The sequence below is a fragment of the Chrysochloris asiatica genome, unplaced genomic scaffold (genome assembly GCF_000296735.1).
Source record: "Chrysochloris asiatica unplaced genomic scaffold, ChrAsi1.0 scaffold00074, whole genome shotgun sequence".
In the NCBI taxonomy this organism is placed as follows: Eukaryota; Metazoa; Chordata; class Mammalia; order Afrosoricida; family Chrysochloridae; genus Chrysochloris; species Chrysochloris asiatica.
Window position 1 is genome coordinate 5,809,966 of NW_006408592.1, and position 14,263 is coordinate 5,824,228.

At 39.6% G+C, this 14,263-nt stretch overlaps 1 protein-coding gene across 1 annotated transcript in view; it reads right to left on the minus strand.

The window, feature by feature from the left end:
• Window positions 1-14,263, minus strand: part of ANKRD42 (ankyrin repeat domain 42) — a 66,791-nt gene that overhangs the window by 21,424 nt on the left and 31,104 nt on the right. The window contains exons 6-7 of the mRNA XM_006864975.1: window positions 12,239-12,439; window positions 6,624-6,749 (exon numbers count right to left, since the gene is read on the minus strand). Of these exons, the coding sequence (XP_006865037.1) occupies window positions 6,624-6,749; window positions 12,239-12,439 (327 nt within the window). The remainder of the gene's footprint in view (window positions 1-6,623; window positions 6,750-12,238; window positions 12,440-14,263) is intronic.

A 14,263-nucleotide genomic window follows, 5' to 3' on the forward strand; every position in this document is an offset into this window, starting at 1 on the left:
ATCTCACGACTCAGGGAATCTGTGAGAAGGGGAAGGGGAGCTGGGGGAGATTTAAAGAATTAAAAGACTTACTTCTCATCAATTGAAGTCAACTAACCAATAAGACCAAAAGACAAGACTATGATCTTCATATCCCCATAGTGACTGGGCACAGACAAACCCTCAACAGATGTCTATAAAGTTAGGGAATTAACAGCACAATGAAACAATAAATGAAATCACAGCTTTGCTGTAATTATCTACAGTTGGTTGTGTAGCCTCAGGCAAGACACATGAACTCTCTAGACCTCAAATTTCCCATCTTTTACAGAAATGATTTCATATTAATGAAAACACACAGCTGTTTCAAAAAAGTGCAATCAAGATAAAATAACATGATCTTACACACTGTCATACAAACATTGTTGTTGGATGCCATTAAGTTGGTTCCTATTCATAGCAACCATGTACATAACAGAACAAACCACTGCCTGGGCCTACATCATGCTCAAAATTATTATTACATTTGAGTCCATTGTTGCGGCCACTGTATCAATCCATCTCACTTGGGGTCTTCCTCTTTTTCACTGACCCTCCATTCCACCAAGCATTATGTCCATCTCAGGGGACTTATCACTACTGACACCATGTCCAAAGAAGGAAAGAGGAAGTATCACTCCAAAGGAGCACTCTGGCTGTACTTCATCCAAAACAACTTTATTTATTCTTCTGGTATTCCACATGGTACTTTCAACATTCTTCAACAACACCATAATTTAAATGCATTGATTTTTCTACTTTTTCCTTATTTAGTGTTCTATTTTCATTTACATATGAGATAAATGAAAATATCACGGCTTGGTTCAGGTGCACCTTAGAATTTCTGCATTCCATTGAGTCATCTTTCTTTGAAACGGGCATAAATATGGATCTTTTCCAATCACATGACGAGGTAGCTGTCTTCCAGATTTCTTGGCATAGAGAAGTGAGTGCCTCCAGTGCTGCATCAGTTTGTTGAAACATTTCAATTTGTATTCTGTCAATTCCTGAAGCCTTGATTTTTCATCCATGCCTTCAGTGCAGTCTACACTGATGTCTTCAATACCATTGGTGCTTAGCCACATGCTACCTCTTGAAATGGTTGAACATCAACCAATTATTTTCAGTATAGTAACCCTGTGTATTCCTTCCACGTTGTTTTGATGGATTTAATTTTCTAAAGCTTCAGCCTAAACGTGCATATGAGTAATGATTGTCCAATTCAAAATGGCCAATATTAGCCCATTTCAGCTCACAAATGCCTATGATATGGATCTTTATAAGTTCCATTTCATTTTTTCATGACTTCCAATTGCCCCAGATTTATACTTTGGCTGTCCACACTCTAGTAATTCATGGATATTTGCCTGTTTCTTCCCATTTTGCCATTGTGCCACATCAGCAAATGAAGGTCCTGAAAGCTTTGCTCCTTCACATCATTAAGGTCGACTATACTTTGCAGAGGCAGCTCTTCCCCAGTTATATTTTGAGTGCCTTCCAATCTGAGGATCTTCCGCTGCTATTCATCAAGTTTTCAGTGGCTAATCATTCAGAAGTAGTCAGCCTCTCTTTCTCCCTAGTCGGTCTTAGTCTAGAAGGTCCACTGAAACCTGTCCACCATCAGTGACCCTGCTGGTATTTAAAATACCAGAGGCATAGCTTCCAGCATCACAGAAACACAAAAGCCATCACAGTATAACAAACTGACAGATGAGTGGTGGAGCCTAGACCAACAGCACATCAATCTGGGAACCCATCTATGTGAGGAGGGTCAGTGAAAACCGGAGACCCCAACTAGATGAACTGACACAGTGACTATACAGCAGCAATGGTCTCAAGTGTAAAAAAAAAATTGGAAGGATGGTACCAGACTGGGCAGTTTCATTCTCTTGTGCACAGGGTCACTAGAAGTTGGAACTGATTTGGGTTAATGCACCAGACTGCAAAGCCATTTGAACTACAAGGTTCAAGCTCACCAGTCACTCCTTGGAAACCCTATACAGGATCACTGTTGGGGGATTGACTCGACGGCACTTCACAACAACACAACAACAACCTCCATGAGTATAGGTCAGGTTCATCAAATTGTATGAATTTACCCTTGTTTCCTTTATCAAAAAACTTCTTTTTTTTTTTTTTTTTTTAAATCTTCCACTAGTCAAGTTCTGATTGTCAAGCCATTGAGGCTAGGTCAAATGGGTACTGTCTGTAAGTCTGAAGTTCTTATGCATCTCCCCTCACTTCATATCAGCTGGATGCTTCACTCTCAGCTCTAACCCTCCGTGGCTATGTCCTTGTCCATGGGTTCAAGTGTCCCTAGGTCTTACCACACTTTGGACCAACCAGCCCTTCCTCTTTTCTCTCTCATCTCTAGGTCAACAGGAGTCAATGGACAGTGGTTGAACTGAGCCCCTTTCTTCACTGCTGCCTTTCCCCCTCTTCCACTCATCAGTAGACCAATATGGTCACCAGCAAGCTTACATGCCTGTTCATGTGTTCCCTTTGAGTTTCAGTCTTAGAGGGGAGTTTGTCCTGAAGGAACTTTATTGCTTGCTTTGATGGCTTCCTGGCAAACAGCTTGCTTATTCTTGTAGTAGGAAATCATGCTGACATTTTTGTTTTGGGTTTTTCCTGATGATCTTTCTTTGAAGATGTATCATCTGTTGCTCTTGCTGCTCCAGGCTGGTCTGCTTGTCCTTGCTAGTGGGAATGTCCCACTTCAGAAAGTTCTACCTAAGATCCTATACTCTGCAAGAGGCCTATTTCACTGGGCAAGCTGTAGAACCCATTTTAGGTATTCCAAGTAGTTATAGGCTGAAGATGGGCTTATAAGTTTTCTGTAATCATGTTTCCCAACATTCCTTTCTATACCACTCAAGTGTTTACAACAGTAGGCAAGGAAAACCAATATTCATAAGACAGTCCAGCATTTTAGCATTATTTCCCCTCTTCAAACTATGCCTAGATCCCTGCATCATAAAGCCCCGTTGTTCCAAGGTTGAGCATGTATCACTATTTACTTAGGACACGCAAACCTGTCTCAGTGTTCCCCAACTGTCTTGTTCTTCCACCTCGTCCCCCTTCTTGTATTGATTTCACAACACCCGAACTAAACCCCCCACCCCAACACCACTTTTGTGGTTACCTTATATTCCATTAATTCATCCCTCAATTTAAGACAGTATTTCATCCTGTAATCTACCTCACCTTCTCACCACCTGGATCTCTGTTCCTCTGTGTTTACCTTCTTTCACATTGTAATTGTTTTGATCATAGACTGACCTCCCAGATGCTCTGTTCTTATAATTTTATTCTGCTCTTGACTCTTCCATTTGTTGACTGAGTTCAGGGTGATGCTGCCACATACGTCATTCTCTGGTTGTTGTCTGTTCTTGTTGGTTCTCAGTCCACAGAACTTCCTTTGGAAGGTTTTCATGTAGGGTTGGCTTTGGCAAAATCCTTTAGCTTCTGTTTATCCTGGAATATTTTGATTACACCATTGTATTTGATTGACAGCTTTGCTGGGTAGAGCATTCTTGGTTGGAAGTTTTTTCTTTCAGGGTTTTATATATGTTTCCCTATTGCCTTCTTGCCTGCATGGTTTCTGTTGAGAGATGCAAGCTTAATCGGATTTGCTTGCCTTTGTATGTTACACTTCTCTTTTCGCTAGCTGCTTTCAGGATTCTGTCCTTACCTTTGATTTTGGAGAGCTGATTATTTTATGTCTTGGTGATTGTCTTTTAGGGTCTTATCCTTCCTGGGGTTCGTTGAGCTTCTTGAATGCTTATCTTTTGACTTTTCAGGATAATAGGGAAATTTTCTTGCAGAAACTCTTCAACTATCTCCTCTGTGAACTTGTGTGATTCGTCCTGTTCCGGAATGCTGATAATTCTTAACTTATTCCTCTTCATGTTGTCCAACATGAGTCTTAGATTTTCCTCTGATTTTTTTTATCCTTTTTTGTGTTTGCTCTTCTACCTTAATAGTGTTGAGAGATTTATCTTCTAGCTCAGTAGTTCTGGCTTCTATCTCTTAAATTCTACTCCTTTGCCATTTCAGAGTATTGTCCATTTCTGATATTCTATTATTAATCGTTTGGACCACTTTCTATAGGTTTTGAATTGTTTCCAATGCTGTATCTATCTTATTTGATTATTCCTGTAGCACTTTCCTGACTTCTGCCTTATTTTTCTCAACTCCATTGTAACGTATTTTGATACATTTTATTATCATTTTTCTGAATTCCTTCTCAGGCATTTCCAAAGCTTGTCCATCTTCCAGTATGTAGTGGAGGTCTACTTCCAGCTCATTTGCCTCAGTCACTTTATCTCATTTCTGGACATGTGCTGATATGGTCATTTGTTTCTGTTTTGGAGGCATATTCAGAAGTTATCTGTGGCCTTAATACTTAGATGGGTGTGTGTTTTGGTATTTCTTATACTTTCTGATTGCCTCTATGTAGATGTGATCAGGAGATGGGCTTCCCTTTTCACTCTTCTTCCTTTAACTCTGCGGTTCTGTCAGGCATCCACGTCTGCTCTGATCCTTCACCTGCTTGGTCTTGCCCAAGATGGCAGCTCCAGGAACAGCTGAGCGTCTTAAATTAGAAAGCAATGGATTTCTTGCTTCTGCTACCAATTCTCCTAGCTGTAAGCCTTCCAACCTGCTAAACATTCCTTAATAAGTGGTTCAGAGTTCTGGCACCACCCCCTGAGCTTGCTTGGTTTGGCGTTCTGTGTTGTTGCTGACAGAGCTCCTCACTGCACTTCTACCCGATCTGCCATCTTGTTTGTTCTTTAACATTTGATTCCTTGACTGCTACTTCCATGAGGATTGATTGCAGGGAACAAATTATGAAACTTCTTAAACATTACCAGCTACCTCGAGGGAATGATTTGCTGGGCCTGAGCATTCAGGACCATAGTCTCAGGGGATGCCATGGTCAACTGGCATATTACCAGGAGGGGTCAATCCCTTGAGAAGGACATCAAACTGTGTAAAGTGGCAGGTCAGCAAAAAAAGAGGAAGAGTCCCAACAAGATGGATTGGCACAGTGGCAACAGGAATGGCCTCAAGTATAGCCACTGTGTGGTTGTGACGGTGGCACAGGATCTGACAGTGTTCCGTTTTCATGTTGCATAGGGTTGCTATGAGTAGTGCCGACTGACGGCACCAAACAGCAATTAAAGATAACAACATTGTTACAATAGAATTTCACTGAAATTGCCCTAAAATTTCATAATGTGTGAATTATCTGACAGCACACTTAAATTGAAAATTAAGCACTATGCAAATATAACAGAAATTTACACTACTTACGGGATCAGAAAAAATATTTTCATTGCTGTATGTTTTTGATGAACAATTGCTTTAGAAGGTAAATAAGTCCCGGGAGCTATGAAGGAAAGTGGTCGGGTCTTCTCAGGGAAAACCCCCTTCCAAGACTAAGACTCAAGGAGAATACAAGAGCAGGCATGTGGTGTGGCTGGTGACCACATTGGTCACCGATCAGAGGAAGTGGGGAGAAAAACAGCAATTAAGTTGTGAGCTAAGTCCAACCATGCTCAATAGACTCCTTGAACCCATATTGAGACATGGTCAGCCAGCAGTATGGCAAGACCTGGGGACTCCTGGGCCCAGAGACAGTGACATGGCCACAGAGGACTAGAGCAGAGAGTGAAGCATCCAGTTGATATCACGTGAGGGGAGATGCACAAAAACCCCCATACTTGCAGATAGTACCCACTTGACTTGGCTTCAATGGGTGGATGATCAGAACTTGACTAGAAGAAGAAAGAAACGGAAAGAAAAGAGTAATCTGCTACAATTTGATGAATTCATGTTATAGTTATGGATGTAGTAGCTCAAAAGAGGGAACAAATCTTTACAGCAAGGATCATTCCCACTGCTTCAGTATGTAGCATTGACAGAGATGGGCAACTTAGACATTGGCTACCCAAAGGGAGGTAGGGGAAGCTACAAAGGCAAGAAGTGACTGGCTTACAAGCTTTCAAGAGGGAGCCTAGTTCCAGAGGGTGTGGGGGAAGATAGAATCTCCACTGAGTGGTTTCCAACCTGTCTGGATGGGGCTGATAAAAGGATATGGGGATAAGACTCTTGTGGTTCAATAGTAAATAATTGCTATCAGGACTGATGGTGAGGGTTGAAAATGTAAAGGTAGACGTTTTGTAGCAAAAGGAGGGGAGTGGTTGACTTTGCAGTACAGGAGCAGAGGTCCCTGGGACCATCAAGAGAGAAGAGTGGAGTGTGGGACCCTACCCAAAGAAATAGTGACACCAGAGATGGAGGCAAAGACAATGACATGTAGAGATGGAGCAGCTGGGGAGTCTGGACTCAGGGAGGAAGAGGGACTGTGTGTTGTCGGCTGGGGGGCACGCTTACGGGTGTACTCTTTGGTTATTTGATAATGCATAGAAGGGGTTGTAATCATTGCAATGAAACGAAATTCAATAGGATGAATGTAAAGCTAATGTTCTCCCATGTAAACTATCAAATAATTCACAATAAAAACTAAAATAAAAAAAGGTAAATAAGTCAGCAGCTATAATGACAGAACTTAAAAACAAAGAATCATAGTAACTCACCTTTATGCATAGGAGTAGATCCATTATTGTCACGTTCATTAATATTGATTATTCCATCGTCTACTAATTTCTTTAGTATTTCTAAATCACCCTTAAAGGCAGCCACATGACCTGGAAATGCTAAAGCTATGAATAAAAAAATATATATAAAAAAATTTGGCACTTCAATAAACATGTACGTTCATTCATTCGCCTGCCTTTAAGCCAGGGCTGGGGAACATCTGGTCCAAGAGCCATATAAGATCCCTGCCAAGGCAACTGTAGTTGCAGTCATCACATTGTTGTTGTTGTTGTTATGTGCTGTCAAGTTGTTCCTACTCAGAGACCCTGTACAGAGTTTCTGAGGAGCGGCTGGTGAGTTTGAACCACTGATCCTGCTGTTCATACTGAAAACATTGTAATCCAGTGTTTTATCCCACAATGCCACACCAGGACTTCAGCCATTACATTATTGTTGTTACATGCCATCCTGTCAGTTCCGACTCACAGCGACCCTGCATAGCCATCACATTGGAGCCATCACATTTGGAGTGAGCTAATTAAATGTTTAACTAAATACAACAGGCTAATTTTTAAGTTGATAATTTTGTATGGCCCGTGAAAGATGTAATAAATTTTGGCAAAAGAAAGCTTCCCCAACCCCACTTTTAGCAGTCACAAATTTCAGGTATTACTATTATCTCAAGAACGGTTGTTGTTGTTGTATGCTGCTGAGTCAATTCCAACTCATGACGACACTGTATACAGTTGCTGAGGAGCGTCTAGCGGGTTTGAACCAGCCATCTCGTTGTTAGAAGTCCAGTCCTTATCCTACAGCAACACACCAGTGGGACTGTTATATTAGAATCACTTCAGTTGATACAATAACAAGTAATTTGAGAATCATGAAATAAGATTAGTTATTAACTATGTAGCCCTGTCTTCCATCAGGACTTCCAACATACCAGAAGTACTGGGCCAGAACTAGTTTTAACCATAGTCCCTTTTTTCCTCATACCACTATAAAACACACAAACACTCACACACACAAAAACAAACAAACAAACAAAAAACCCTTCCTCAAGTTAAATTTCAGCCATAGCAACCTTATAGGACAGAGCAGAACTGAGCCATAGGGTTTCCAAAGCTGTATAGCTTTAAGGAAGCAGACTGCCTCATCCTTCTGTGAAATGACTGGTGGGCTTGAAGTGCCAACCTATTGGTTAGCAGCAGTGTTTTAATCATTGTGCCACCAGGCATCCTACAAAACAAATAAGGACAGTACATTTCAGTTCTTTGTATGAAGGCACACTTGGTCTCAAGACGTGCATTTCCACAGACCACTTCTTTAACCATGAATAATGAAGGAAGACAAATAAACAAGCAGCAGTCAAGTGTGTGTGTGTGTCTGCATGCATGTCTGCACACACGAATGAATAAAAGAACCTAACCTAGTGTCTGGCATAGAATCGGTGCTTTTTAAAATTTCTTAATGATTGTAACTACATTACTGAGCCCTGGGACTTCTGGTATGACACTACAGAATCAGCACTGGACTGTTTGGACAGTTCAAAGCCAGCAACTGCTCCTTAGAAACGCTATACACAGGGTTCTATGAGTTACAACTGTCTCAACAGCACTTAACAACAATTGAGCCCTTACTGAATGCCAGGCACTGTAAGCACTACCTCACATAACCACTTCTGATAATTTATTCCCATTTTTACAGATAAGAAAAATGAAGTTCAGAAAGATTGAAAGACTAGTCCAGTATCACTTAATAAGAGGTACAGCCAAAACTGATTTGACTTCACTCCTGTTTTTCATCACCACTTCAAATTGCCTCCTAAAAATAAATGAATGAGTCTAAAAGTAGCAATAGGTACTAATACCATAAAGGGGAGTCAGTAGAAGCTCAGGAAGGAATTTAGAAATAGAAGAGATCCGAAGTAATAATCAAAAGGCAAATTAACACTATCATCAAAAAGCTAAGCAGGAAAACCACCCCTTTTTGAAACCATTTACGAGTATCTAAGTACAACCTTTAAAAAAAAAAAAAAATCAATGCAAGGATTAAATGAGATCATGTGCATTTAAATACCTAGTAGGGTCTGGCACATAGCATGAGTACAGCCACTATGTGTAATGGATATAAGGATGGATACACGGCCTTATAGGCCCGGACACTAATCAGTTTCTACTTCTTCATCTGCTCCTATGTAGGCTAGAAAAGTAAGTTCTATCTAAGCCTCAGTTTCTTCTCTAGGAAAAGAAAAACCTTAAACATACTGACCACTAAGGATCCTTCTAGGTCTAGCACTTTGTAATTCAAAGATAGCCAATGTTTATATAAATAACTTCAAAACTTGAATGAGATTTTTTCTATTTAAAAATTATTGTACATAAAGTATTATCAATGGAAAATTGTCATAGTTAATAGCAATCAATTATTACCAATTAGTAATTAATTTTTATCATTTTGGGGTTATTTTCATTCAAAGAAATCAGGAATATGAGTGTGTTTAAATTTAAACTAGCAGTATACATTGTCAATTGTAACCCTTAGCAGATATTCTTTCATGTAGGTGCTTAGAGCTTAAGATAATATGTTCCATCAAAAACATCTGATTTTGCTAGTTTTCAAGGAAAATTATAGGAACCCAATTTAGAAATATAACACACATAGTGTACCTGCCTGACATCATTTCTTACATATATTTAAGTTCCAATAAATGTTTGACTTTTGCATGAAGAGTTAGATCAATAAAATATTCTAGGTCATGTAACAAAATATTTAAAAAGCAAAACTATCACTGCTTCCTCTACTTTATGTGACAATCTCAGAAATAAGGACTCTAAATAAACTGTAGCTTCTATACAGGATATATGCCCATTTGAAAATATCATGACCATTTAGAGGGAGACTGGAACAGGAAAGATGAAGAAGGTAGTGGAAGACACAGGGAAGGGGGCAAGAGTTAAAGTGAACAGAGGTAAATACTGCTAACTGATGGTACATGGAAAGGACTGCAATCATTGTAATGACATGAAGTGCATTATTTGTTGAATGTGGCACTGATGATCTGGTCTGTAAACCTTCACTCAATTCACTATAAAAAGTTTTTTTAAAAGGATACATAGAAAAACTCAGACAAATGATTTAAAATAGGACAAAGTGTAAATTTCATAGAAGAAAAGTAAAGATATCGGCAGGCAATTCAGGGAATGGAAAAATTTTTGTTGCTTCTGTTGTTAATTACCATACCATCCGTTCCAACTCATGGACCCTATATAGGGTTTCTAAGACTTTTAAATCTTTGCTGGAACAGAAAATCTTATCTTTCTCCTGTGGGTGGCTGGCAGACTCAAAGAGCCAGTGTGTGGTTTGAGGTCCAGTGTTAATTACATGGAGACACTGCACTCTCCATAGAAAACTATAATATTTATTTTATGAAAGAATAGTTAACCTCATTAGTAATCAAGAAAATGTAAATCAGAATTCAAGTAAACCTCTTTATATCCAAAAGATTGGCAAAAATTTAAGTGTAATTTATACTGAATATTGTTGTTGTTGTTGTTGTTGAATGCCATCGAGTAGATTACGACTCCTAATGACCCTGTACAGGATTTCCAAGGAGCTACTGGTGGGTTTGAACCATCGACCTTGTGGTTCAAACTGATCTGGTGATCCAGCGTTTATCTTACAGTGCCACACCAGGACTCAATAGTGAATATTAATTTCTTTAAATCCTCATCAACACTGCTGATGAGAATATAAATTTCTGTAACATTTTTGTTAAATGTAGCAGTATCTATTTATATGGTATACTATATAGGGTCCTGGTATGGTGCTATAGGATAACCACTGGACGATTAGTTCAAACCCACCGGCAGCTCCTCAGAAACTCTATACACATAAAATCGCTTTGAGTAAGAACCGACTCGTGGGCACTTAACAACAATAATCCCATTATGGAATTCTACTTCAAAGTAAATCAGGAGGCCTGGTATGGCACTGTGAGTTAAGGTGCTGCACTGCAAAGTCAGTTTGAACTTCAAGGTTGGTGGTTCAAGCTCACTAGCTGCTCATAGGAAACTCTATACAGGATCACTATGGGTTGGAGCCGAATGACGGTACTTAACAACTACAACAATGTAAAGCAAGAGTCCTAGTGTGGTGCCATAGTGTAAGCATTCAATCTCAAGGTCAGTTTGAATGACAAGGTCAGCCACTCCTCTGAAACCCTATAAAGGGGTCTCTATGAGTCAGAACTGATTAAACAGCACTTAATAACAACAATGATGCATGCCTCTGTCCACTGAAAGCTTAAACACTTCCTGAATTCTCTGTTCACAAAGGCAGTGCTTGAAGAATAACCTACCTGTCTCCTTACTTGTTACAAATAAAACTTTGCTGTGCTTAAATCTGCATAACTCGAAGTTATTCTTAACTAGAGTACAGAAGGCAAGCCCCTTAAATTAGGTTAACACATGTGCAAAAGGAAATACAGACAAGAATGTCTATTACTACGTTCATTATAATAGTGAAAAATTGTTAAGAAACGTAATTGTCAAGATGGAGAAGAAATAAATAATGGCTTTTGTAGATTAGAGTGCATACAACACTTAAAAGAACAAACTAGGATGTATATTTCAACCTAATGAATAACAAAAAATATTTTAAAAAAACAAAAACAAAACAGCAAATCACAGAAGGGTATTTCAACTTTATGCCCTTTCTATGAAATTTTTTAGTGCTGCAAAGTCTGCCAGTTGTCCATCAAATTCTTCTTTCTTTGATACTAATAGAGTTGCAGTTAGGATGAGGCTTTAAAGCTAGTTATTGAATTCTCCAGACTTTCTTGTAGTTAGGTGTTGCTCTTTCCAATGGAATGTTAGCAAAAGTGAGAGGGCAACTTCAACCTTAGAAATTTCTACCATCCTCTCCACTGCTAGCTGGATTAGCAACAACTAGAAAGAGCATGGAAGATAGTAAGTAGTTGAATAACTACACAGAAGAAGATTCACTCTCTAATCCATAAAATAAATAAGCTTCCCTGTCATTTCAGACAGTGACTTTTAAAAGGATTTCTTTGTTATAAGAAAAACACACATATATATACACACACACATAAAAACACTACATATTTTCGGTATGATTTTGTGGATATATATAAGGAATCCTGGTGTGGCACTGCAGGATAAGCACTGGACTGCTAACCGTAAAGTCGGCAGTTCAAACCACCTATTGCTCCTTGGAAACTCTATATGGGTCACTATGAGTTGCAACTGACTTGATGGCACTTACCAACAACTGCAACAATGTGACAAAGAAAACCAAAGAATGAGATGATAAATCCAAAGTAACAGTTAATCTCTGATAGAGAAGAAAAGGGAACACTATTGGGGAGAGAACAACAGTAGCTATAATACTTCATTTTGATAAAGTGTTTATGAAGTTAATTTCTTTATACTTGTCACTAAAATATTAAAACATAAAAATAAAGACTCTGGAAGAATGTGTGGACGATGGTATGTAATAAATTTAATATAACATTTGTCTTATGACCTTTATATTCTCCTTTGTTATTGATTCTGTTTAATATATGCTAAAACACTTCAGATTTATTACTTACTTTCCTGATCTTCTGGATCATTTCCTTTATATTCAGCCCTCTGGATAAACTGCAAGATGTTGTGTTTAAAGAACCTTTGGGCTAGGTCCAGTACATTTTCTCCAGTATCATTAAAGGCTTTTAATGCTTGTGTTACACTGCTCATTCTACTAAGCAGGAATTTAAAACAGTGAAGGTGGCCTTCCATGGCTGCTAAATGAACTACAGACAAAGAGGGGAGAAATGTTTTTAATAGAAATTAGAATAACTTGAGAAGAGAAATAACACATTGGCTCTACTCTTCCAGGGAGATGATTATCCCCATCCCATACAATAGAAATCAAGTAGAAAGGACCTTTTTCCCAGCCTGCATCTTCTTACTCAGGCAACCTTCTCGTCATACCAAACCAGATGATGAAATCACTTGCTGTGAGTATAGACAGACCAGCTGAGGGTCCCCAAAGAGTAAGCCCAAGAAGTTGTTCTTAAAAACGGAAATCCCAACTATACAATATATAGTCAAACATGAGAAAATGCTTGTTACATAAATGTTGTTATTGCCATTGTTGTTGTTGTTGTCAGGTGCCATCGAGTCGGAACCGACTCATAGCGACCCCATGCACAGCAGAACGAAACAATGTCCGATCCTGGGCCAACCTCACTACCGCCACCACACTTGACGCCATCAATGATGTCACCTGGCCGATCCATCTCGTTGGTTACGAATCGGGCTGCGAACCTGAAGGTCAGCAGTTCGAAAGTACCAGCCGCTCCGCAGGAGAAAGATGAGGCTTTCTACTCCCGTAAGGATTTACACCCTTGGAAACCTTGTACAGGGTCGCTATGGGTCGGAACCGACTCGACGGCACTTAACAACAACAACCCCCTTATTGCCATTAGGTGCCATCAAGTCGGTTCCCAACCCATAGCGACCTTATCAAAGTAGTCATTATGCATATATGAATGATGTTGTTTTTATCATTAATGAATCAGTAAATTTTCTATAATCATTTCTTAATTTTTACTATATGGCAAAAAGCCTGGATGAAAATAGTCAACTAAGCACACACACCAACTTTACCATTTCCCATTTCCACCCTAATCCCTGAAATATTTTAAGAATCCTTTTTAAGCCTGCATTAGAGCTTACGACTGATGCTCCTGAGGTCCATTAGTCCACTGGACTAATTGTTTCTAAGCATCTTCAACTTTCCTGTCTCTTCTTTCCCATGGAGATGGACATACCATAGCTGCACCTTAGATGGTCACTCATGAACTTTTTAGATTCCAGTCACTACTCACCGAAGTGGAGTCCTAGTGTTGTTGCTGATGTTGTTAAGTACTGTCAAGTCGGTAGTGACCCTGTATAGGATTTCCAAGGAGCAGCTGGTGAGCTTGAACTGCCGACTTTACAGTTCAAACAGCTTTGCAGTCTGGTGCATTAACACACAGCGCCACACCAGAACTCCGGAGTCCTAGTGTGTGTACTACTGTAGAAAAAGCACTGTATTGCTAACCTCAAGGTCGGCAGTTCAAACCTACCAGTCACTCCTTGGAAACTCTTTACAGGATCGCTATGAGTCATAACCGACTCGGTGGCACTTAACAAGAATAACAATAACTGTACAGTCCCATGAAAACCAAACATTAAACTGGATCCAGATGCTAATTCAGTATTATCTGGGGTAGAAATGTAAATTCTCAGGAAGGGGGTCACACCAAAACCAACAGGTTTGAAGTCCTGGCTAGAAGTCAAGGTAGTGATTAACTTTGGACGGTGGCAGCTACTGGAAGGAGACATGAGGGAAACTTGAGTGTTGTTCTTTGTAGGTACCGTCTAGTCGGTTCTCTTCCACAGTAACACTATGTCTAACGAAATGACACACTGCCAGGTGCAACTCCATTCTCACAGGCCTTGCTGTTTGAACCCAGTGTTGCAGCCACTGTGTCAATCTATCTTGCTGAGATCTTCTTCATCTTCACAGGTCTTTTACTTTACCAATCATGATGTCCTTCTCTAGGGACTGACCTGTCCTGATGACATGT